This window comes from Brugia malayi (genome assembly GCF_000002995.4).
Source record: "Brugia malayi strain FR3 genome assembly, contig: Bm_v4_Chr2_contig_001, whole genome shotgun sequence".
Classification (NCBI taxonomy): domain Eukaryota; kingdom Metazoa; phylum Nematoda; class Chromadorea; order Rhabditida; family Onchocercidae; genus Brugia; species Brugia malayi.
The window spans coordinates 11,527,170-11,552,346 of record NW_025062476.1 but is presented as its reverse complement, the minus strand read 5'-3'; the positions used below and the strand labels follow the sequence as shown (position 1 = coordinate 11,552,346).

The 25,177-nt window shown below is 29.2% G+C and overlaps 3 protein-coding genes across 3 annotated transcripts; 2 read left to right on the top strand and 1 right to left on the bottom strand.

The window, feature by feature from the left end:
- Positions 1–1,107: 1,107 nt before the first annotated feature.
- Positions 1,108–2,794, top strand: Bm1181 (Uncharacterized protein; the record flags this gene model as incomplete). The annotated part of the gene is made up of 4 exons (XM_043079286.1): positions 1,108–1,236; positions 2,043–2,164; positions 2,278–2,320; positions 2,633–2,794. 4 exons carry the CDS (start codon positions 1,108–1,110, stop codon positions 2,792–2,794), a joined length of 456 nt encoding a protein of 151 aa, XP_042935220.1.
- Positions 2,795–3,100: 306 nt separating this feature from the next.
- On the bottom strand, positions 3,101–6,783 carry Bma-rpn-5 (PCI domain containing protein; the record flags this gene model as incomplete). The annotated part of the gene is made up of 12 exons (XM_001893966.2): positions 3,101–3,181; positions 3,411–3,575; positions 3,798–3,875; positions 4,192–4,320; positions 4,560–4,718; positions 4,795–4,935; positions 5,224–5,337; positions 5,458–5,562; positions 5,666–5,758; positions 5,907–6,110; positions 6,400–6,486; positions 6,691–6,783. 12 exons carry the CDS (start codon positions 6,781–6,783, stop codon positions 3,101–3,103), a joined length of 1,449 nt encoding a protein of 482 aa, XP_001894001.1.
- Positions 6,784–7,911: 1,128 nt separating this feature from the next.
- On the top strand, positions 7,912–22,411 carry Bm3285 (Zinc finger in N-recognin family protein; the record flags this gene model as incomplete). The annotated part of the gene is made up of 40 exons (XM_043079285.1): positions 7,912–8,004; positions 8,277–8,392; positions 8,582–8,721; positions 9,101–9,190; positions 9,417–9,540; positions 9,611–9,734; positions 10,002–10,097; positions 10,391–10,499; positions 10,734–10,954; positions 11,113–11,241; positions 11,395–11,515; positions 11,708–11,935; positions 12,131–12,198; positions 12,300–12,419; positions 12,534–12,737; positions 12,929–13,056; positions 13,444–13,623; positions 13,861–14,047; positions 14,343–14,503; positions 14,890–15,058; positions 15,285–15,499; positions 15,752–15,949; positions 16,176–16,320; positions 16,488–16,592; positions 16,919–17,021; positions 17,346–17,473; positions 17,610–17,720; positions 17,816–17,937; positions 18,026–18,113; positions 18,502–18,644; positions 18,744–18,817; positions 19,171–19,346; positions 19,531–19,687; positions 19,985–20,109; positions 20,264–20,347; positions 20,503–20,656; positions 21,141–21,238; positions 21,448–21,669; positions 22,037–22,176; positions 22,261–22,411. 40 exons carry the CDS (start codon positions 7,912–7,914, stop codon positions 22,409–22,411), a joined length of 5,547 nt encoding a protein of 1,848 aa, XP_042935219.1.
- Positions 22,412–25,177: the final 2,766 nt, after the last annotated feature.

Genomic DNA, 25,177 nt, shown 5'->3' with positions numbered 1-25,177 from the left:
AGTATCCATCAGTTATGGAGGAAATTTTTTTCAAATAATATTAAATAAGTATAATTTTTTTATGGAACGAAAAAAATTCATTTCAATTTATCAAAAAATAAATTTTATTTCAGTTTTCAATTTTTCTTTTTTTCGTTTTTTTTATACTTTTTTTTTTTTTTTGTAGTATAACTTTTTTTTAATATTAAATAACAATATTTCATTCAAAAAATTTTTGCTTATCATTCTTTAATCAACAATTTTTACCAGATTTTGTTATCAGAAATAAAATACGTCACACTAAAATAAATTTTATTTTTTGTGATCACAAATTTTTTGTATGTAAAAGATTAAAATGAAAGAAAAAAAAAATTGTTTTTACAATTGCTTTTAAAGATATTAAGCATATTATACATCATTATATCAAAAAATACTCAAATTATCAGTTTTAATTATCAATTAATACTGTTAATTTCACTGACTAATAAAAAAAAACGATGGCGTGGAAAAAAAAAGAAAAAAAAAAAAAACATACTGATAAAATGCACTGTTAACAAGTGCCCTGTCTTATCAATGGTTCAAAAACAAATAGTTTTTTTTTTCAAAAAAAAAAAAAAAAAACAGAAGAAGAAATTGAAAGTATAAATAAACACATATAATTTCCGAATTTTTTTTTTTTTTAAATTCAACTGATATCAAAATTTCTGAATTACTTTTTTTTTAAAATTCAAATGATATCGGTTGGTTGTTTCATAAGTGAATTATTTATTATTTTGCTCATTTTTTCATTACTCACAAATTGAATAACAAATAAACATTTCCTTTTCATCTAATCAATTTAGCTGAAAAAGGAAAAAAAAATTTTTTTATAAAACTTACAATAAATTTTATAGCAATATAATGAAAGTACTATTGAAAGTAAAAAAAAAAAAAATTAATAAATAAGTAAACTTACTTTTTCAATGATTTTTTTAATAAACTTAAATTAAATTAAAAATATTTATAGCAAATCTAATTAGTAAAAGGCAAAGTTATAAAAAAAAAATTGTAATTATTAAACATTTCAATTTAAAAAATTAAAAAAAAAAAAAAAAAACACAAACACAAACACACATATAAATTACGTAGATGTGTTTACATACAAAAGAAACAACACAATGGGATGTGTCGAAGACATGCAATGATGAGAGGAAAATTTCAATTGAAAATATTAAAATATCAAAGGATGAGAAAGATAAAAAGATAAACTCACGAAAGGTTATATATTATTATTTACTTTTTAAATATTTTAAATAATTATCAATGCAAATGGATTAAAACTATTAATTAGTAAATGAAATTTATCAGAAAGTAATAATCATTCATAGGTAACTTACCACTTAATTTCTTATTTTGCTTTGTAAATAATTATTTACACAAGCAAACTTTATCATTTATCATTTTACAGTACTGATCAGTTAATCATTTAATAAATTAATCAATCATTATTTAACAGTTTATCTATTAGTTGTCATTTGTAAACAAAACATTCTTATTTTGTTAGCCATATACAATAAATTATTCTATACTTTTTTTCATACTACAATTGCTAATTAATTTGAATATATTGCAAATTGAAATACTTAATTGGAAATTATATAATCATTTCATTATCATCAGTCAATCAATCAATCATTCGATCTACTCTTTAATACTTCACCAAGTAGTTGTCGTGTGTAAAATTTGGAAATTATACAACTATTTCATATTACCAATCAGTTAATTTATATTAAATCACTGAACACCTTGAAAACAAGCAGTGAAATTATTTTGCGTAAGTAATCAATCATTGATATTGTAAATAATTGATTACTTATGCAATATAATTTTGAATATCACGAGAATTATTCGTTTTTTTTTTTTTTTTTTTTTTGCAAGCAAGAAATAAACTTCAGTTTTTTATAGAGTTAAAATTGATTTGATATGTACAATTAATTTAAATAATAACATTTAAAAAATAAAATGTCTAAAATTTATTAAAAAAAAAAAAAAAAGCAGAAGATCATTTAATTAAATGATTTAAGCATGATGCTGATGATGATAATGAGATGAAGAAGAGGGAAAAATCCATTACAAAATTAGCAACTAATGGAATGCAAAAAAGTAGATCCAATGAAAAATGTGATAACAATGAACAAAAACTAAAGTGAATTTATTCAATTTTAGATTTATTTTTAATATAACTTTTTTGTTTTGTTTGAAAATTGGAGAAGTAGAAATATCAGCTACAATTTTTTTTTTTTTTTTTGAATATTTTAGGAAAGTGAACCACAACGAAAAGAAAATTCTAAAACAAAACGAAGTAAGAATACAGCAGAATTCCTTTCATTGCAAAGAACGAAAGTTTTTTATTTTAATTTTTTTTTTTTTTTTTGCACTCTATCACATATCAATTTAATGGACTGAACGAAAGCTAGCCATATTGTATAATTGACTAGACATCTTTGTACAACAAACATTTGCAATAATTTTGTAATGACTGCAAATAATTCTAATAGCAGTTAACCTTGGATAAAAAAAAGACCATATGTCCCGTAGTGTAGTCATTATTTAATTTAAAGGAAATAAAAAAGAAAAACGATAACGTACAATCCTCATTAAAATTACCATTTAGGTAAATGACCAGTTAGTGAACTCATTCATTGCGGAATTTACTCAAAAAAGTGTGTCGAAAAGTGGGAAAGAATCATCTACTTCTGTAAAGAAGGAATCAGTGATACGTGACAACACACTTGAAGAAATACCACGTGATATGCCAAAATATAATTCATCATAATTTTATAAATATGTTTTTTCCAGTTCTATTTTCAAGCCACATGTAAATTGAAAATGGAAATATTTCTTCAGCTAATTTTTCGAGTGATAATAATTTGATTGCATTATACGGCACAAATAATTATAAAAATGTACAACTTCTCAATTTTTAATTCAAGAAAAAGTTTACTGCGCTGAATGATTCATTATCATTAAAACAATATATCGTCGAACGGCTTTTTACTTACAACCATCGTAATTTTGCTTATTGGGAAACAGATATAAAACAAAGACATGATGGAGGTGAGCAAGCAATGCAAAAAATCAATTAACGCACAGTAGCACTTGATCCTGAACTATCTTCTAAATGTCGATGAACCATTTCTTCTTTGGAAATCAAATGAGACACCTGAAAACTAGAAAATTTAAAAAAAAAAAAATAGCGTTTAGCACAATTAACACTTAATCTTCAATTCAAATTTAAGCACACAAAGTGAAATATATTTTCTGATGCCAAAAAAATCAATTTTTTTCGTATTTATAAATACGGGAGTTAGGGAAAAAGAAAGAATATTTTGTTTATGACTATTGTAATTATACAAAAAAGAAAGAAAAAAAGAAAAAGAAAAAACTGGAACCTTATTAAGTATATCAGTAAGCTTTCGTACAGAACTAGCCCATTGATCTAATTGCTCAATATTAGCTTTTCGAGCTCGAAGGTTGACAACCTTTGCTGGACGATGAATTTTTGCATCAGGAATTGCACCCGTAACAATGAGATTACATAAAAAACCTTCCATTTCCTTAAATTATAGAAAAAATTTCAAAACACACAAAATTTAATTCGAATTTATTAGCGAAATGCATAACTGTATGCCGAAACTTCTTTATACAATGTCATTTTAAAATTTATAAATTACAGAGCAGTAATATTTTTCAATACCACACCACATATTTTTATATTGTTACAGAATGTTTGGTAGTGAATGAATCAAACAAACTTTTTATTCGCATAATGTACTTACCTCAATAGGATAATCGAGTAATTCAGCCATACGCGCAAATGTTATTTTAGTGTAGTATTTCGCAATCATACGCATATTCTGTAGCAAATGAAAAATTTACATAAAAATAAAAAATATTTTTATAAAATTTGTTTCAAAAGGATTTAGATCAATCTCTTTGCGATCAAGACAAATAACAGATAAAATAATGACGTGTAAATAACAGTGAATATGAAAGTTTCTGCATGATAAGTCCAATAATGAGTCGTAAAACCTAATTTGTAAAAATTTTATTGCAAACATGACTATCCGCAATTATTACCCCTTTATACCGATCTATTTATTATCTATAATAAAAAGGTATTTCAACAAAATAACTGAAGAAAAAAAAAATAAAAAAGTAGAAGACTCTCACATGTTCACCAACACGCGTATGCAAATCGGACCAACGCTTATTTCCATTTTCACTACGATCGAGGACATCAGTCGCTTTGCTTGTCGAAATACCATCACGTAAGAGCTTTTCATATTTGCTTATTGTTTTCTGCAAGCATTTAACACATCGATAATATTTACAGTAACAAAATATAGTACGAAATTCAAACGTTACTACTTATTATTTCGCAAATACTACAAAGAATTCTTAACTAATGAGAAATTTCCTTATCTACAATTACAAATACAGGATCTGGCAAAGAAACCAATATTTTTTCTCAATAAAGTTTCGATAAGTAAAGTATGAAAAAATTATTATCATTATTTTTAGATAGATTTCGCACACACTTTCCATGAAATCAGTTCCTGATTAATGAACAGTTCAAGAAATGAATTGTATTCCGGAATAAGTTCTAACTGTCGTCCTTCATGAATACGATGTAATAAATCCCACTGTTCATTGTTATGAGAAGAAAGCAACACATACAAGACAATACATTTGAGAATCTGAAAAAAAAATACAGTGTTTATCAACTTCAAAAAAAAATGTACATTTCTAATGTTTTAAGGGACCAAAATTGACCTGTTTTGATTTTTCTTGATCAGCTTGCACACAAGGTGAATCTAATACTGCCCGATAATATCGGCATACATCCAGATAAGCGCTTTCGTGCAACCCAATTTTGATCATTAGATCATAGTACTTCAGTTTTAATTCTTGAACCTGAAAATAAAACCTTAAACTTCTTAAACAAGAAGAAACATGTGGTGTGAAAATAAAATATGCACAACTGCGGAAAAGCGATCTGAAAAAGATTTATGCAGAATAGCATTCCAGTTGATTAGATCATTGATAACGATGACTTAAATACGCTCAATGGTTGAAATCTGATAATTTCATGACACAAATGAAACCTCAAAATATTACATTCTGGAAAAGACAGACAATAAAGGTTACCAAAATAGACAAGAAAAGTTAAATGCAATATGTGGTTCTGATAAAAAAATTTACCTTTTCCGATTTGTTTTCGAAAAAACGAGTGGAGATCTTTTTGCATAAAATTGATGCACGAATAAAATCGTTTTTCAACACGCACAGACGCATTTGCTCTAAGATGAATTCCACCTAAAAAAATACAAATAAGATAAGAAAGAACATGCCACAAAAAAGACCAAAATCAAACTTCTAATCTAAGAGAAAGAAACTTGCCTTTTCTTTCAATTCCATAGAACCATAAGTCTCCACTTGCAGTTCTAAAAGCATTGTCGTTGCTTCATCAAGTTTACCTTCTGATTCTAGTTTCTTGACAAGACGACTAGTCAGCCGAGCTCTCTCAACTTCGACATATATCTACAATTAGTTAAAAAAAATTATTGCATAACCGCTATCGCAAAAACGACTTTCATCACAAATTGACCAGTGCTTTATAGAAAATGAAAGTACTGAAGGAAACCTTTCCAGCAGTAACATTCCTTAAAGTTTCGATCAGTTTGTCACGAGTATGGTCATTTGGTGTTTTTTCGATCATTTCACAACAGTCGCGTACCTGAAATAACACAATAAAAAACTGTTAATCTTCTAGATTCTGGACCAAAATAGTGAGAGCCACTTCCAATCTTCTTAATAACCATGCAATTGAAATAACAACTCGAAAATGATAGCTTACTGAAACAGATGAAGATATAAATGCAAACCATTTTAGCTATTGCTTGTTTAATTATGGAACGTTTTTTAGACAACACCAGAATAGTGTCATTTAACAATGTCCAGTCGCCTCCGTCAAAGCAGAGTTTAACCATATGTTGAACAATACGTGTGTTAGATTTCATATCTGATCCAAGTCTTGTTGATTTCTCCAAACCTGATAATGAATCTAGCGCTGCTGGCACATCACCACTCTGTAATTTATTTTTGTTATATTCGTTTCCTCAGCTTTATACGGATCTCACAAATCCTTTTTGATCAACTCTACAACTCAAACCATTTATCAGCAAATTCCGCAATTATTAATAATCCGACTCTCGTATCAACTTAGGAAGTTGCTGCTAGCCTTAATCGCAATAAAATTTTGTGGATACCATTACTATACTTATATTTGATAATCAGCAGATGACCATTAAAAAATGGGACAAGATAACCACTGAGAATGGTCAATAATTTAAATTAACAATTAAAATTACAAACAACCTTCGCAATAGCATCTGCTTTAGCCAAAGCCTCATCGGTTTGTGCACTATAATCCACTTCCATTTTGAAAAGCCGTCCATCTCCTTCCTGCAATCATTTTATTTAATAAATAGTGGAAATCTTTTCAAATAAAATTTCTCTTTAATACAATCTTCACATTTAAATATTTTAATCAAATAATATTAATTTTTAAAACTAAAAAGCAATATTCAATCCCAGAAATTTTGATTTCCTAATTACACAAAAATCTTGCTAAACACAAACATACATCATCTTGCTAAACTTATTAACCTGAACAGCTAAATTAGCGTAATAATTAGTAGATTGGGATGATAACAACTTCGAGTTATCTGAACGTACTGGAGAAACTTTTCGTCCTTCCATACCTACAAAAAAGAAAGCATATTGATTGTTAAGCAGCCACGAATTAATATATGAATTAATACGAGAAATTAATTACGTGACAATAAATATGTCAATTTGCGTAGAAAATTGACGTGTAAGCTTATTCACGAAAATATAAAACATCATTTGCACCGACATGATGTAACATTCAACTGATATAATACTCCTATCTCTCAATCATTTCTCATCCATAAAAATCCAAACGTAAACGACCACGCTATAATTACGCCACCTGAATCTCTCAGACGTGAACGGCCAGACCACAGCTGTGCTACTCCAATCTCTCAAACGTAAACGACCACGCTACAACTATCTTACTTCAATCTCTAATCTCTGATGCAAATAGCAATCTAAAATCTTTTATAACTTTCTAAATCATACACAGAAATATTTCTCTAAAATGTCTTACTAATCCTAACCGAATCTTCAAATCACACACTTCTCTTATATCCTGTTTCTCTGCGAACAGAATTTACTACAATCACTTGTTAATTTTTTCAATGTCTCATTCTAAACTTGTTTTCCTAATCCTTCAACATTCTTACTTTGTCCTGCACTCTCCTAATATACCAAGCTTTATAATAGCCGCATTTCGAATTTTTATCCCACACTCTCTCCAACTGTTACGATTTCTAACTTATCTCTTTTAAACCAATACTTTCTCATTCGTACCACTATATGCTACGATGATACACAGTGGATTGTATGAATTGTGGATGCTATGATTTTTTAATATCTCAGAGCTTAATGTTCCTTCAGTACTTTCATTATTGAACCAAGTTTTATGAGTGGATTCATTTAGCAAATTTTTACTGTTTAGCAATTTTTGATTTTTAATTTAGCAAATTGAAACTATTTAGCATTTTTTAATGCTTGCAATACTTTGTCCAATCTTAACGATTCAAAATATTTATGAAGTTAGTGAATGTTTAACCATTTATTTCATTTGGTTTTTCTTTTGTCTGCATTTAATTGTGCTATATTAGAAATTGCATTTGCGTCATTTTATATATTTTTTTTTTTTAAATTGTCCATAAATTTTGTTTCATGTACGTTTTTTTGATTGAATGTAAACAGTATGTAATTTTTTCCACGTAATTGTAGGTAATGGTACCAAATCCAGGTGATTCATCAACTGAGTCAACATGTCAGTCGAAACGTGGGGGCAGACTTGACGAGAGAATGGATGAAGATGACTGGGTAATTTTTTTTTTTTTTTTGATTGTATTAGAGCAATTAAACATTGGAAAAGATCTTTAATATTCATTTTCCTTTACTTAATGCCATATAATATTGATATGTGGCACATAATTTTGTTATTGAATATTGTTTAAAAACAAGAAAAAGAATAAGGCCTAAGAAAAAGTTTTGGTTAAATAAATGATATGAGCTGAAAGAAATTGTTTAGAATGAGGAAAGAGTTTCGATCCATATTCTTTATAATTTGATAAATATCGTCCACAGATTTCCAGGAGGAAGAAAAAATGAATGAGGCAAAGCATTTGAAATTAATCAGTGATGAACTAAGAGCAAAAGGATGCCCTCTATTCGGTGGCAAATACTGCGATAGATTGCCCAAAGATATTAGGTAAAAAGAGTTTTCTGACACACTTGAGACAAATTCTTGTTCTGACATTTAAGGACAAATGTATTAATTACAGTTGACAGTTTTTACACATTGGTGTGCATTATGATGCACATTTGAAAAAAAAAAAAGTTAAAATTGAAGAAAAAGAATTAAAAATTAAAAGATTAAAAGGATGCACTTTAAATTAAGGGAGAAAGCAGGTGCATTAGAAGCGCGACTCGATAGTCTCATTAGTGGATCAGTTGCTAGCCCGTTCAAGAGTGATACTCGTGATGAACTGCGCTTGTTGATTGCTCAGGGTTTAACAACGGCCGCTTTCAAAGACAAAAGTATGAGCTAGTTTCTATTTTCAGATATAGCATTTGAGAACTGATAGTAAAAAGCGAAACTTTGATGGCTGTTTGGAAAGCATGCAATTTACGAATGGTTTTATTATTTTAAGGAAATCATTAAGCCATGTAATAGAAATTGATCATTCACTTTGGCGTTAAGTTCTACCATAAGGAATTATTTGGCTGTTGTATTTAAGTTCTTCACTTATCATTTCATTATTACACGAAAAGACATGCTACACTGATAGTTGTGCAATCAAGCCCACGAGATGCAATAGGATTTGCTTTAAAAAATGTAGTGGAAGCAAGAGCTGATGAATTTTAGGATACGACAAGATGTATTCGATATTCCCATATTTTATTTTATTTTTTGCAGTGAAAAAATACGACTTCTCCTTGAAATGTAACGCAGTTTGGTCAGCTGATGCTATTGCATATCGATGCAACACATGTGCATTCAGTCCATGTATCATTTGTTTGCTTTTGAAAACTGATTATTGGTTGTGTAATTAAATAGTGAATTTAATAGCTTAGATTCAGGCATGTAACTTGGTGAAATATACTCAGCAATCATTTATTTTTACTACGCATATACTGATTGATCAAATAATTTCGAAAAAAAAAAATTTTTTTCTTTATGTGCTTTCATTGAGTTAGAGTGCAAAAAAAAAGAGTTTAAGAACGGTTTTCAGGCATGTCTTTATGTAGTAGTTGCTTCAAGAATTCAAATCATGATGGGCATGATTTCAATCGTTTCTTTTCACAAGCTGGTGGAGCCTGTGATTGCGGAGATGTGGACGTCTTAAACGAATCTGGGTACTTCTTCAGCTAATTTTCTTCACTTTGAAAATAACTGATTTCAAAGATCTAATTTAATTTATTATAGGTTCTGCTTTCGACATGGACCAAATGCACGCCGTCCACCTGTTCCCTCTCCTGATATTGTTTCACTGGGAGAATTTATTATCCCGAAACTCTTTGTTCGATTATTTCTGTGTTTTCGAGGTTGGGTAGGTTAACTTCTATTTTCTATCCACTTTAATTTATAGGATATCATCAGTGATAATTGATGTAAAATACGAATGTTGAAATTTGAAATGTTGGGCTTTTATCCCTCCTATGGGTATGGAACATTTTTTTCTTTTTCTGAGCCATAATTTTGTTTTTCTTTTATGCGCGCAAAAGTTGGTAAGAAATTTAGCGAAGAAGGAAACAAAAAAGTCTGATATGGGCCAGTTTTTTACAGGTATTTTGTTTTACCTTAATTTTATTTCTAGACGAGGCAGTATAACGCTTGTAAAGATGGTTCTAGCAGAGAAAGTTTCAGTAATCACCTTGTTAATCGAGCACATATTTTGATCGAACTAATTCAGGTTATTCGATTGTTAGAATTCTAAAATCTCTGATTTAATTTCAAATTTCTAAATTCCCTTATTGAAATCATTCATACAATTATTCCTCCAACATCTAGTGTTGTGAAATGAGCAAAATGTAGTCATTAATAGCGAAATCGAGAGTGTGATTTTTTCAAATAGTTTAAAAACGAACTCTTGCAGTGGCAAATAATAAAATTATTTTCTGGCTAACACAAATAATCTTGGTAACCCTTGATAGTCCTATTGGTACTGTTGAACAAACTTGTAAAAAAAATTTGATTTACATTTAGGAGCTGGTTGATTGTGGCGGTCCTATTCGCGACGTCATCATCGGAAACTTGCTAGATCGTCAATTATATCATGATTTGAACAAGCGCAGTTCTGATGATGATATGAGAGGTGGAGATTTGTTATCTTAAAAATGGTTTTGAATTTGAGTTTTTGAAGGAACTTTTAAACTTTGTCGTTACTTCGTTAAATCTCGCTTCATGTCTCGCCAGAAATGCATATTTGCCTGAACTATTTAAGCCACTGATTTGAATTGTCTTCTTATAAAGAAAGGGAAATGCAGCATATATAAAAAATGTGTTTTTCTATCGAGTGGCATTTATTTATAGCATCATTTATTTACAGATCATGATCGGAGCCCCGATTTTTCCTTAGATTGGCGGACACGTGACCTGTTTCTGGAAGATCTGCAGTCCTTGAAGCCGATTGTCGATTCAGATCAGACTAATGCCTGTTATGATCCGGAATGTTTATTAGACGAGTTGATATTTTGGATGGTTCGACTCATTTTTCCACAAATAATAATCAATCTATGTCTGAGTTTGCTATCGGATGTACAATACAGGGTTGGCTAGTTTCTTAGTTTTTTTTAAATGCTTTTTTTTTTTTTTTTTTTTTTTTTTTTTTCGTGAAAAAACGAAATTACGGAATGCAAAACTTCAAATTTTGGAATAATTTTCAAATATTATTTAATTAAAACTTTGCAATCTGTATAGAATTTCAGGATGTTTTTGCGAAACGATTTTTCTCGTTATATCTTTGTATTGCTGATATTTTAGTTGATTTTTCCAAAAGTGAAGGCGATAGTGCTATATATGCCATTGGTAGCCGTATTATACATATTTCTGTACAGGTAGTTGTGCTTTTTTTTTAATTATGAAAAAGTTCAATGCTGTAGCGTGCATTTAAGATTTTACAAAAAAAAAGAAATAAAGTTCAACTTTAGCTCTTCTCTACCAGATTTTAGTATAGTACACTGCAATTTCATTAAACTTTTGTTTTACAGATTCTTTCGAGTGAAGCTCAATGTCTGAAATTGGATGATGAAATTAACCTCAAAGATAAAATAATTTTAAGTGCTTACGGTGTTTTGAAGACGGGTGTTCAAAAATCTACTGTAACGCAAGGTTCAGTTTTATCATGTTTGGCGAATATACATATATTTTGGACGATTTAACTGGGAGATTTAGCTTAGTTTATTTTATTCTTTTATATTTTATAGTGTACGTTTTGAGAGAAACTATCTAAGCATTGCAGTGTTCGATTTAAGTGCTGAATGTCTAAATCAATCGATCACTTATCGAATTTCACATTTTTAGCACTTGAATATTTCTATGAAAATACGCCACCTCCAACAAACGACGATAAGCTCTTCAAATGGTTTGTATATTCCGTGGGTGATGCTAATAATCCGCTACGTAAAGCTTCTTACTGGACGCTCGTTAATGATTTGCAAAATTTGTTAACACATGGAGAAATTGCGCGAAGATTTTTTCGTGACAAGAAAAGCATGGGAAATTATGTGGCTTTAATAGCACCTATGCAAGGTATTCATCTAGAATCATTTTACCTTCATGAAAAATCAGTGAATCTGAACGAAATAAGTGAAAAATATGGACAGGAAAGTGGAAAATATATGGTGGCATTGAAAAATCATCTTGAAAGATAAGTTGGACATGTTTTGACTAATTTTTGTGATGCTGTATTGGTTGTAAAATAATGTGAAAACTGCCTAAATTTAGGGATGAATTTGAATTATCGAGTAATCGCTGGTAATCATCTGGAATATGATGCCGCTCATCCATATCAGGTACTTCTATTATATATGCTTCTCATCTGTAATTATGATTCTAGATAACATTGCTTTGTGAGTTAAGAGTTTTATTTAGATCTTTATCAGGCTTATTCCAGTTAGCATTTCATCTTGAATGGGAAGTATCGGCTGTGAATATGTTCAATACTTTAGCTGCATTAACCGTGGAAACTGAATGCATGAACACTTATCTTCTTCACTGGAAAACCATTTTAGAGGTTTATTAGTTTATTCTTTCTATGGTTATGGTTATCATGGTTTCTATGGTTATCATGCATTAATTATCTTCCGAACTTAAGTGAGCATTAATTTAAACATTTGTTGGATTAAAGGAATGGTTCAATGCTATTGGTTTGACAAAAAACGATGTATGCATTCAACCGTATTGCGTAAGTTATCATATCCCGTTACACAGGCATTTGTCTGCTGGTATTTTGCGTTGCATTGAATTACCTGCATTCATTTCTTGTTTGAATATCCTTATTGAAGATGAAGACTTTCTTCGAAAAGCTGTTTTTCATCCACTGAGAATACATGTTAGTTTTTCGTGTCTTTATTTTTTTGTGATACTAGCATAACTTTCATATCTAAGTTCTATAAATCGGCCTATTAAACTTGAGAAAATTCCTCATAGTTAAAAGATGGAAAAAGTTAGTTTGTCTACTTATTAACATTAGTTTGAATGATAATTTCCAAATGTATATTATTTTTTGTTGAATTTTTTTAGGTATGTCGTGCGGAAGCATCAGCTGGTATGTGGGCAAGAAATGGTAATGCGGTTCGAAATCAGGCATTTTACTATGCACTAACCAATTATAACATTGCTTTTTTGGATTGCGATATAACACTTATCAAGTTAGCATTCTCGATAGAATGGAAGTAGTCTTGATTTTTTCTTTAAAGTAGTCTTGATGTAGATAGCTTTCTTGTATCAAAATTCTTCCTATTTCTTTTTTTTTACTTGTTTTTATTTAGCTCTCTGCAGAGAATGTAATTTGCTCCTTCATTCTCATCAGCTGAAATAAACACTACTGCTTTTTCAATATCATTAACTGGTTTTGGTTAAATCAAGTAGAAAATTAATTTTGCATTAGGCATTTTTTATATTCATTTAATATTCTTATAAGGTCTTATAACATATGTGAGCATGTTCTTGAATATGAAGTAAATTTTGGATATAGGAATGATAAACAGATTCACTGACATCAAATTTGCACCTGTATTTCATATTAAATATTTCAGATTTATAGCGTGCTTTGTGGACACGGAATGGTTTATAGAAATTGTTAGCACAGCTTTTTATGTCGATGACTGCTTAGTACTTTGTGGTTTCCTTTTAGATGACATTGTTCTTCTTCCACAGAAAAGACGAATAGTTACACGAAAAGAATGGGTAGATTTTTTGATCGATGGTATTCTGAGGTTAGTTTCTGCAATTTTTAATTATTTTTTTCTTTTTTTCATTTCAGTATGGTCGGAATTTTAATTCTTCTCTGTTACTGAAAAATTTTTGGGAAAATTGTAAAGTCAACTTTATGTAGCCACTGCAGCAGAAATAAAGTATTCGGGATATCTATATTCAAGATTCTTTCTTCCTCCTATTATTTAAGATTCAATATGTTTAAAATATCAAATCTTCTAATATACTTTTTCTGCAAGATTTCTGCTGGATATTATGGTTATAAAATGGAATATGGATGGGAATGTTTCGAACAGTCTAGAGAACGAAATTGTCGCCGCGCTTGCAGTTAGCGATCTGACACATTCGAAATTGAAAGCAGCAATTCCTGAGAGAGGTAGTCGACCGTTTGTTGATGACAAAGTATTTGACAGTACATTGGAAAAGGTTTGTATTTTTGGTAGGATTTGGGATTTGCTATAGTATTGCTGTGATCTTGTCAGATATTCTCTTTTTTTTGAAAAGTTGTTTCCGTTAGCTAATACTTCAACAAAAATTCGGCAAAATTTCACAAAACCGTTCTTTGCACATTTTCAAGTTTAAAATGTTTCGTTTCTATTTTGTTGCTTTGTAATTTATAATTCATTTTTTTTTTTTTTTTTTTCATGTTAAACGTATGTTTTTCGAAATGTTTCTCTTTTAGAGACATTCTAGATTATGTGTGTTTTTTTAATCGTTTCAGCTGGCAGTATATTGTGAGCCTGATCAGGGGAGTCATATTGAACAGGGGGTTTACATGTTGACAGTAGAGTCATGGCAAACTCTTTTCGATCCTGTATTCTGCAGGATGCGAACATCTACTCCGCGAGAATACAACGATGCATTAATGCGCTCTGAAAATATGTAATTTATATGATTTAGCATCAGAAATTATTGGAAGTTGCTTTAGTAGACAAATTAAAAAATAAAAATAGTTTGACATCAATGTGTTTGACTTCATTTATGAGATTCATCCGACCGCTGCATTTTCCAGATTATGTATAACACTTTAACTTCCAGAGTGAGATTTAAGATGTTGACTGTTACACCTCATTTTTGATTCATTTATTAATAAATTATTAATAAAGCTGTTAAACAATAACTTTTATGCTTGCTAAGAAAATAAATTCTCATTTTTCGGTTTTTTTTTTTTTTTTTTTAATTGCTAATAATATGTGGCAAAACTTTTTTAGCTTTAAATTGAATTGTTTCACTCAACTTAACTGAGATTTGCTTGAAATTTTCTTCAGCGAACGCAATTTACCAAAGCATTCAACAGTTACAACAGTTACTCGTTCTGGTGATCATCTGTGGATTCCTTATCGTCTTTATTCATTTGATAACATCTGGATAGCGCGTAGTGCGAGATTTCTCGTAACACCGTCGTTTTTCAACCTATTGCATAGGATTTTGTATACTGTAAGTTGATTTTTCAGCTTTTCATCTTTATATAGCAGCTAATCATATTAGTGTTTTAAATTGAATACGCAAAAGATAAATGGATACTGTCAGTAGAAGGTTGAAGTTAATGAAGATAAATGATACTGTAGAAGGTTGAAGTTATGATAATACTTTAATGTCTAACAAATACATAATGAAGAGATTAGAAAATAATTCTAGCTATTATGTAGCATATATATTTCAGTATGTTGAGCATCAGCAATTAAACGAAGCAATTTTTCAAACAACTGTTTATTTCTTAACGTTAATGGTCAAATTTGTTACGTCAAAACAATTTTCATGCTTTGCTGAGGAAAAATCAAAATTACCATCGTCTGTGCAAGAAATATTAAGTGGTCAGAGAAATCCTGTTTCTGCTATTCTGTCAGTGTTCACTGATTTTGCAGACTTTGGAGGGAGGTAATTATTATCCAGTTTATTTCAATGGAATGTCATTGGATTCTAGGTTGATTATTACTTAGATGTGTGTATTTACAATGTATCACAAGTAGTAAATTTCATTTCCACTTAGAATCCAGTAATTTTAAAAGTCGAAAATTTTTAATATGAAAGGAGAGACATAAAGTCTGATTCATTTTTTAGTCACTAAATGAGAAAATGCAACGCTTGAAGAATTTTCTATTTTTCGATATATCTTTTATTATTTTCCAGGCAAATGCCATCAGTTATTACACTTCTTTTGGAATATTTGCGCAAAATGAACAACGAAAATGCTATTAGTGCAGAACATGACCATTTCATGGCTCACTGTATTTCTAAACAACTTAGTCTAGTTCCTGTGTCGCTGGATTTCATTTCGGGTTATGCTATTGATTATATCGGGCGTCTTTTCTGTTTACTCCATCACAAGTTCGTCTATTAATTCTTTTGTGTTCACCGTCGCTTTCTTTTCCAGTTCAGTTGACCTTACTTTCTGTGTTTTCATAGTTTCAGAAATATTTTACTAATAATTTGGAAGCTTTACCATAAGTTGAAATCCTACCATAATACTTTTATTTAAAAAAAAAAATGAAGGTTCATGAACATTCTGGCTTTCAAATTTTTACATATTTCAACTTTCATCAATCTTTTCTAGTTGTGAAAAAATACGGGACGTTTTGGATAAATTCATTGCTGAACATCAAGTGGAAATGTTAAAATCAGATAAGCTCGAGAAAAAGCATTGTGGTGATTCTCCTTCAAAATTGGCTCATCGGTCAGCTGCAAAACGTCGTCAAGAGGTTTATTTTAAGTTAATAAGAAAAATAAAAAATTGCTGTTTACATTTAATAGTCCTTATACAGACTTGTATATTTCCATTTTTGATTTTATAGTTCAAAAATTGTTGGAATCAAAAAGAGATTGCTATCGTTGTGATCTTGATAATACGTAATACTTTCACTTCTAGGCCTTAATGATAGCTCATAAGAAGAAAAACGCTATATTAATGAAGAAGTTGATGGCAAAGGAAGGATTGACGCAGACTCAAATGGATGCAATGGATACTACAGAGGTTACTGCTAACTTATTTTACTTTTTGATCAAAGTTTTTAAGATTTTAGGTAAATTAGTTTGTCGAATTATTTGCAGCAAAGTAGCGTACACTGAAAGTAGTTTTTGAAAAAAAATTTTTTTCAGAGTTCTTTAACTTTAAAGATGCTTCTTATTTTTTTTTTTTCCTTTTTTCATAGATTTTAACTTATTTTAACTTATTTTCTTATTGAGTTTTGTATAAAAAGAGATTTTAACTTATTTTCTTAGATTTTAACTTATTTTCTTAAATTTTGAGTTTTGTATAAAAATATCTTTCTTGCATGCTTTTTTTTTTCCTTTTTTCAGAATTCGCCAGTAAGATATTACAGATGCCCTATTTGCAATGATACAACAGCAAGTACTTTGGCTGATCCGATCGGATTGATGTCTCGTATAGTTGTTAATTACGGCTGGTTTTCTTTTAATTGCACAGTAACTTTTTCCCTTAAAGTCGGTTTGTTGTCAGATGGTTTCTGAACTTTAACGTCATTTTAAAATAAGTAATTCTTCAGTTGCTGATCGGTTTTGTTCTTAGGTGTGTAATTCTTCTTTCTTTAAATTTTATGATATCTTTATGATGATATAATTTTATGATAAGGTTTACTTCCTGTCGTGTATAATTTTAATGACATTTCTACATGTACACATTATCTTATTCCTTATCTGAAGCAAATCCAATTCTTCAGCCATAATATTGTTGAAAATTTAAACAAATAATTAATTTGTCTTTTAGCTGTTGAGCACTCTTTACCTGAAGATTGTCCATCGTTGTCACTCATGGAAATAGGAGAAAAAGGTGTACATACGAATCGCATGATGTTGAAGATTTTCAGCGCTTCACGTCGTTCTCTTCTTCAAACGGTGAGTTCTGTTAATTTTATATTCATAAAATTTGAATGTATAACGACAATATGCAGTTAGTTTAATTAGTTCTATGAAAATACATAGGCTTGAGATTGATTTGTATGATATTCTAAATTTCCTTATTCTTTTTCAGCGTTTTCCGAAATATGCAGATCTCATTCAAGCTCCAACTGGTATTGAAGTTCGCACATGTGGTCATTATGCGCATGTTGGATGCTACAAAGCTTATGTTCAAACACTTCTTGTTTGTTTTTATTTCATTCAAATTATCAAATACTGCTTGTTTACTTTCTGTTCATAATTCCATAATTGCAACAACGAAGTGAAATTTTGTTTCAGGAAAGTCCACCACCATCACTTGACCCATTGGAAGCGCGAATGGAAATTTCATGCCCTTTATGCCGTGCACCAGTTCACACTTTACTTCCTTTGGCTCCAGATACCGGTGTTGAAAGAATACGGTTTGTTTAAACTGTGATGTGATTGTTCACTTTATTTCAGTTAAATTTTTTTTTCTTTTTTTGTTATTTTTTTCTAAAATTGTTGTAGACCTGGTGTATCCTATCAAGAAAATAATTATGCTGAGTTAGCGAAGGAAGTGGAAAGGCTTATAAATACTGACAGCTCCCATATGCAGGTGAGTTGATAATATATGATCATTTGGCGTATTATTATATGACTGTATCTCATATGTTTTGGAATAAATTAATAGCTAGCGACAGATTAATACATTAGCGATCTCATTTGGTTAATCGATCGCCTAATATGTGAAGCCTTGTTTCACTTTACTTTTCTGATGCTCTTTTGTATTTGTTTTTTTGTTTTCTTTTTTTTTTCATATTTTGCTTTTTTCCCTCTGAGATGCCTTTCATTCAATAAAAGTACTATTTAGTTTTTTCACAAATCCGACAGATCACTCATTGTTAACTTTCCTTTCATTTTTTAACTATTTTATAATTGGATAATTGGTTTAATATTAAACAGTTTTTTCTTTGCCTATCGAGTCCTAAATTTTGAATTTATAGGGAAATGAAGAGTCGAAATTTTTGGCATATCAGCAATTGTTTTTAAATTTTACCTCGTTATGTCATAAATGGACAATTTACCGTGGTAATTTCAGCGAAAGTACACCAAGGAGAGGGCAAATTTTTGCTTTCGGACTTGCAAAGTGATATTTTGTTTGTTGATTTTTTTTTCTAACTAATTGCTTACGTTGATTTAACGTTATTTTTTCAGTGAAACTAGTCAATTTTTGCATCCGTTTCAGAGGCAATTTGGAACGAAATCTTTTATTATCTGAGTCAAATTTTTCTGATCGCTATTGCCGTGAATTACCGGCAGGTATATTAGTTTGATTACTTTATTTTAAAACACATCTTCATTTAATTTGATATTCATGCTCTTAGTGTTAAAGTTTGGTACAGCATCAAGTTGGGAGTTTCAAATATATGGAGAAAATATTATGGCAAACTGATTGATAAAAAAAAAAAAAAAAAAAAACTAAAAAATGACATAAGTAAAACATCTGGTATAGTTATATTATCCATCTATATGTATAGGTACAAAAATACATTGAGGAATGTACTCTCCAAACGTGATATAGGTTTATATATGCTTGAAAATTCTGTAACATTATTTACAAATGCATAATTTATTATTTCTTAAAAAAGTAAAATGTATTATTTTTGTTATAGAACATATCATATATGGAGCACGTCATCAGGGGATCAAACGTGATATAAGTTTTATAATCTATCAATGGAGGCAACTAGTTTTCGGATTTCACCAGAAACAGCCATCAGTAGAAAATGCTTTAGAAGAACAGTATGCTGAACATTTAACGCCAAATGATTCGGATATTCTGGCATCAGTATGAATTTTCTTTATGTTTTTTCTTTTCGTTTTTCATTTTTTTTATTTAGGAGATAAAGAAATCAAATGAAAAAACGCAAATCTTTGTCAATCAATTAGTGAGAAAATTTAATTTTGAAGTAAGGTATTACTTCTGATACAAACTTCTTTCTTTTTTGTGTTTTGATTTAAACTAATTTCAGTCTACAGTTGAGGCGAAAGTAGCAAAAATGCGTATGAATCAGGAAATAGAACTAGAGACAGGCACTCCAATGGTGATGTTTGATTTGAAAACAACGTTGATTCGGATCAGTAGTTACATCATCACGAGTGATTCTTTGACCAATGAAGATAAGAAAAGTTTGTTATTTCAACAGTTACTGTAAACAAAATAAATATACTGAATATTTAACGCCAAATGATTCGGATATTTTTTCTCTTTTTTCATTTGCATTTTTTTTTTTTTATTGGTCATGTCTAAATTCAACATTTTGAATTGTTCTCTTTCTTAATTTATGACAGAATCTTCCGGTTGATTTTATTCTTCGAAAACTTATTTTTTAATTTATTAAAAAATTGATTTGAGCCTAAAATTAGATTGTAAAATTCTTCCAGACTTCATTTTGTTTCAAGCTTTGTTTATTTTCTGCTTTTCAGGTTTATTGTCATTTGTTTACCAGGTAATTCTGTATGCGGGAATTGTTCGTACAGCGATTGTGGCAGCCTTGCATATGCCGTTATCACAGCTGGGGAGAACAGAAAGTTTGAAATTGAGTAATGAGGTATTAGTTTACATAAAATCCTTGTAACACTCAATTCCATTTATTTCATGCTAATTACAATGATGCATTACTGTCAGCTTGCTTCACTTTTTTTTTCTGATTTTTGAATTCTTAGTTGAATTTTAAGTGTTTAACATCGAAATTATTCTTTCAGGTATTTACACTTGCTGTTAAAAATGTTATAAACAGACTTTTTTCTCGTCATCTGAAAGCAGAAAATATCTTATTAGAAGATGGAGTGAGTTTGATAACAAACTTGGTTGAATTTCATTATAGTGCAAAATTGTGAATGTAGAATTCTTCAGTAATTCCTGATGAAATATTTTTGGAGTAGATAAGCTTCTGAATACTAGAGATTTCTCAGAATAAATTTTTAAAATTAAAAAATTTAAGGATGAAGTGGATTTTGAAAAAGCTTTACATTATACCTGTGCAGATTTATCTCGTCTTACTGCACAATTATGGCATGAATGTGGTATATATAAATGTGATCAGGATTATTGCATTAGTCGTGCAACGTTCATGGAAATTTATAAATTGCTGACAAGTACTCGTTTTATATAAATTTTTATAAGTTGCTGATAATACTAATTATCTTCAATTTTACTATCTTTTAAATCGAAGTAGTTATTTGACAATATTAATTATGCTGACAATACTAATTATTTTTAAACCTTGTATTTTTTAAATAGAAATGGTTATCATCTTGTATATTGCCTATTGATGATCGGTATTTCTTTCATATTACTGCAGCTACCATTTAGCTGATTGTTATAATATTTAAATTTACCATTAAAGTGATAATTGAAAACAGAAGACAAATAATTTAGGAAATATTGTGCTAATTGAGCCATGTTTATTAAATGCATTAAAAGCATACATTGGTAATTGAGCATTACTAGTGATAATTAATTTATTAGATAATCGATCTCGTAATATTCTCAAATATTTTCACTGACTATGAATTAGGAATTCCTGGTTATCACTGAATATTTTCACATTTATCTTTTATTTAATATAATTAATTACAGATAATGACGAACTTTCTCTTAAATTCTTACCTTATGCTCATATTGAAAAATGGGTCGATGCAGTACTGCGATGGATTAGCTGCAAAAATTTCATAGAGGTATGAATTGTTGCATAATTTTATAATCATTGAATGAACCATTGTAGATTTTTCCGTTCTTTTATAACATATATTTTTTTGCAATTTATATTATGTCAAAATGTATTAATTTTTTTTTTTTAAATAAAGGAATTTAATAATTTCAAGTGATAATGTACGCATTTATCAAATTATACTTTTTTACTCCTTCTTTCTACAGTATGTTATAGGATTTACATAAGGAACCACTAGGATGGCGTAGATTCACGCTTCTTACATTGCCAAAAAGTTACGATGACTTATTTGCTCGATTTTTCGGAGTTCCTTGCATAGCATGTGGATTAGTCCCTCGAATGCCATTTATTTGTCTTCTTTGTGGTCAACTCTCATGCTTGGATAGTTGTTGCACAACATCAGCCACTGAAACTATTTCTGCAAATGAAGTGGAACGAGTAATCATTTTACATTTTTAAATGAATAATTTTAAAATCGTAATCTATAGATTGATTTATAAGCAAATTTTAATTATATGAAGAGAGTTTTCTTTGAGAAAAAAGAATGTTGTTTTGCAAAGAAATACTTTATCCGTTGTTGTAAGGAAAAAAAGAAGCACTAATCATTATATATCTTATTATTTTCTTTTTTTATCAAAAGTATATAAATACTATGAATAGGATAATATTTTATGTCATTTATACACTATTAGAAACTTCCAAGAGAAAATCAATTTTTCTGTTGGAAATTAGAATAATATCTGTATAATAATATAAAATATTTGTGGCAGATTTCTTGTTCAACAATAATTTCACTCAATTTTAGCACGCACTAATTTGTAGTAGCGGTGTGGGATGTTTTCTATCATTGAATACCTCACTGATTGTGATAGTTTGTAATCGAAAGGCAGCACTTTGGGGTTCGGTTTATTTGGATGCTCATGGAGAGGAAGACCGTAATTTAAGGTTCTTTTCTATTATGAAACTTTAATATTTTTTTTCATTCTTTTTAAAAAATACAGAAATTCTTATTTTCTCTTTTTTTTTTAGACGAGGTAAACCGCTATTTTTATCGAAACGTCGTATTGAAAAGTTAACTGCAGATTGGATGATGCAGTCATTTGAACATTTAATCGTGAATTTTTTCAATTTTGATGATCTAATATCTTATCTTCGTGATGCTCATTACATGCTTCAATAGAAAGTGATTAGCACTGCATCATTTATGTTCGAGTTAATGATGATTTATCATGAGAATTTTAGGCAGTCTTTGAGATAATCCTTGGAATTCTATTTCTTCAGTATGACCATTTATTCCTCTTGATTGCTTTGTAATTGTGTTATTTTAACTCATAAGTATTAAATAATGTTAGAAAATCCTGAATCGCTTCCTAAAAGATTTTATTTTTTGCTTTTTGAATTAGTTGTTGAAGAAATTTTAAGCGTTTGGAAATGAGAAACGATTGTAAGATTTGCAATCGTATGTTCGTTTTTTGTGTTTCTATTTTAAAAGCTGAATATATTAAATATAAGTCTCACATAAATCATGGAAATAAACATATTGAATAAACTGATATACTTTCAGTTGGAACATAACTTCAATCTTTGGCTTCGGGATTACTATAAAACATTTTGCCTTTCCATATACAAATTGTATTTATTCAACTTTAAATGCATAAAGGTATTAATTTATAAATTAGCGTTCAACCATAATGTTTTGTTTTTTAATTTATTTTCCAAACCATGGCTAGCTGATTTCCTTTTTTCTGCTTAGTATTTGGATTTTATGAGTTTTTATTATTTTGAAATTTTTTTTATCCGGTGTTCCTTGTTCTTTTTATTGGTTAGCTTCATTGAATATTTTTTATCTTTGTGTAGAAAAAGATAAATGTTCTTATAATCTAAATATGTCGCTACGTCGCAATATTTTAAGGAATAGAGAAATTTGCTAAATGTTTTAAGAAGTTTGCTTAATTGATAAACATTTGATTTGCATGGAGTTATGCAATAAATAAATCTCAAGCAAATAAGGAAAAACAATAATTTCATTGCTGAGCTGTATATTACATAAAAACAATCTATAATTTATATATATTATATTTGTTAGTGATAAATTTCCATAGTTCTTACCTGCACGCAAAAAAAAAAAAATTCCTAATTTATACTACAAAAATTCGTTTTTAGAAGGACCAATGTTTACCTGTATATTTTATTAGATTATGATGTAAATTGGTGGAAGAATTTTTATTGAAATTTTTATTTTGCTATGAAAATTTGATTAACGCAGTAGTAATAATGCCTAATACAGAAATATTTTATATTTTCTTTGTAAACTATTATGCTTAAAATGATCTAAAAAATGTTTCATCAGTGATTTTTTTGCACAGTTATTTGATTATAACATAAATATCTTTTAGGTTTAGTTTTAATGCTATTATTTAAACTGTTTATGATGCACTACTTAATTAGATAATTGATTATTTTAACATTTTTTTTTTTAAAAATAATTAGTATTTAAACCTATTTTGACAGTTAGTACCTAAAGAGATATTTTAAATTGTTTTTCTTCTTTACTGCTATTAATTAGCTATAAATTATAATCAATTGACTGATCAATTCATCAGCTAATTAAAATGCTGCATGGGATTAGACTTGTTTAACTCTTCTCCTTCTTGCGGAGCATAAAATAAAAGGTAATTTTGATGTGAGTACCTGTAATGTAACGAGGGTTATTTCAGAAATTTAAGTGTTTTCGAAAATGATTAAATGAAAAATTTAGACAGCATTTTATTTGATGACTGAGATTTCAGCTTAAATTTCTAATTTAGCTGCAAACTTGTTTCGTACTTGAAGAAAATATTCAAGTAAATTATCGTAAATTCCATCATGTACTTTTTTAAAATACAGAATTAGGAGAAAAGCAAACACAGGTAATGGAAACGGAAAATATTAGACTATCTCAATTAGCAAATTTCAAAGTTCATACAAATGTAATTTTAAAATGTTTTCCTTGAAATTGTAATCCAGCATTTTCTATTGTATTATTCTAAAATGAACTATGCAAATGCTATCGCTTTTCTCAAATACTCCAAAAAATAGTCATTTGATGTGGGATATTTAAGCGAATTCATTCTAGAATTTAACCTTTTAACCTTTAGTGCCAGAATTTCAGAGAATTTAACGAAAGCCTTTGAAAAGATTTGTATTGTTATTGCTTCAATTAAATTCTAAAAATTTCTTTGATTGTTTCAAAGTTTTATTTTGATATATTCTGTGGTATACTTTTACTATTTGCATTGTATGTCAGTGGCATTAATAGCTCTGAATAAAAGACAACAAAGTATTTTTGTTTTAATTACAGCCTTATTTACCGAACATTTAAGTGTTTGCTTATTTGTCTAGCATACAGACTTATTTGTGGCAGAAACAGAAATACAAATTGTAAAATAAATATTTGAAGAAATTTGTTTTTGACTGCAAAATTAATTTAATATTTATTCACATTAACAGCCAACGGATGGATGCCTTCAAATTTTGGCCAAGTTCTTTAGTTCGATGTTAACAACTATGCTTGGCTCAAGTGAATATGAGCCTGAAATACGAGCCTAGCTATTGTTCAGTACACAAAATATGTGCTGAACATTAATGCTTCTATTAATTTGCATATCTAATTCTTATTAAACTAGCAATTTTGAGTTTATATTACAAAAATCCATTCATTGTCCATCTTATCAGTAATCAGTAATGATTCGATCAAGCATACAGTAGCGTCGAGCATATCCAAAAATACTTTTTAGAGATCAAAGAATATGGCGGAAAATGAAATGTACGATGCAAATATAGATAATACAAATGTCTTAAATGCATTGTAACAAATACTACGACAATGTCTTAGATGGAAATACCGTTCTTTTCATGTTGAGTGCTTTCAGGTTTTGCAAGCAGTTCAGAGGAAAATTGATTAGTA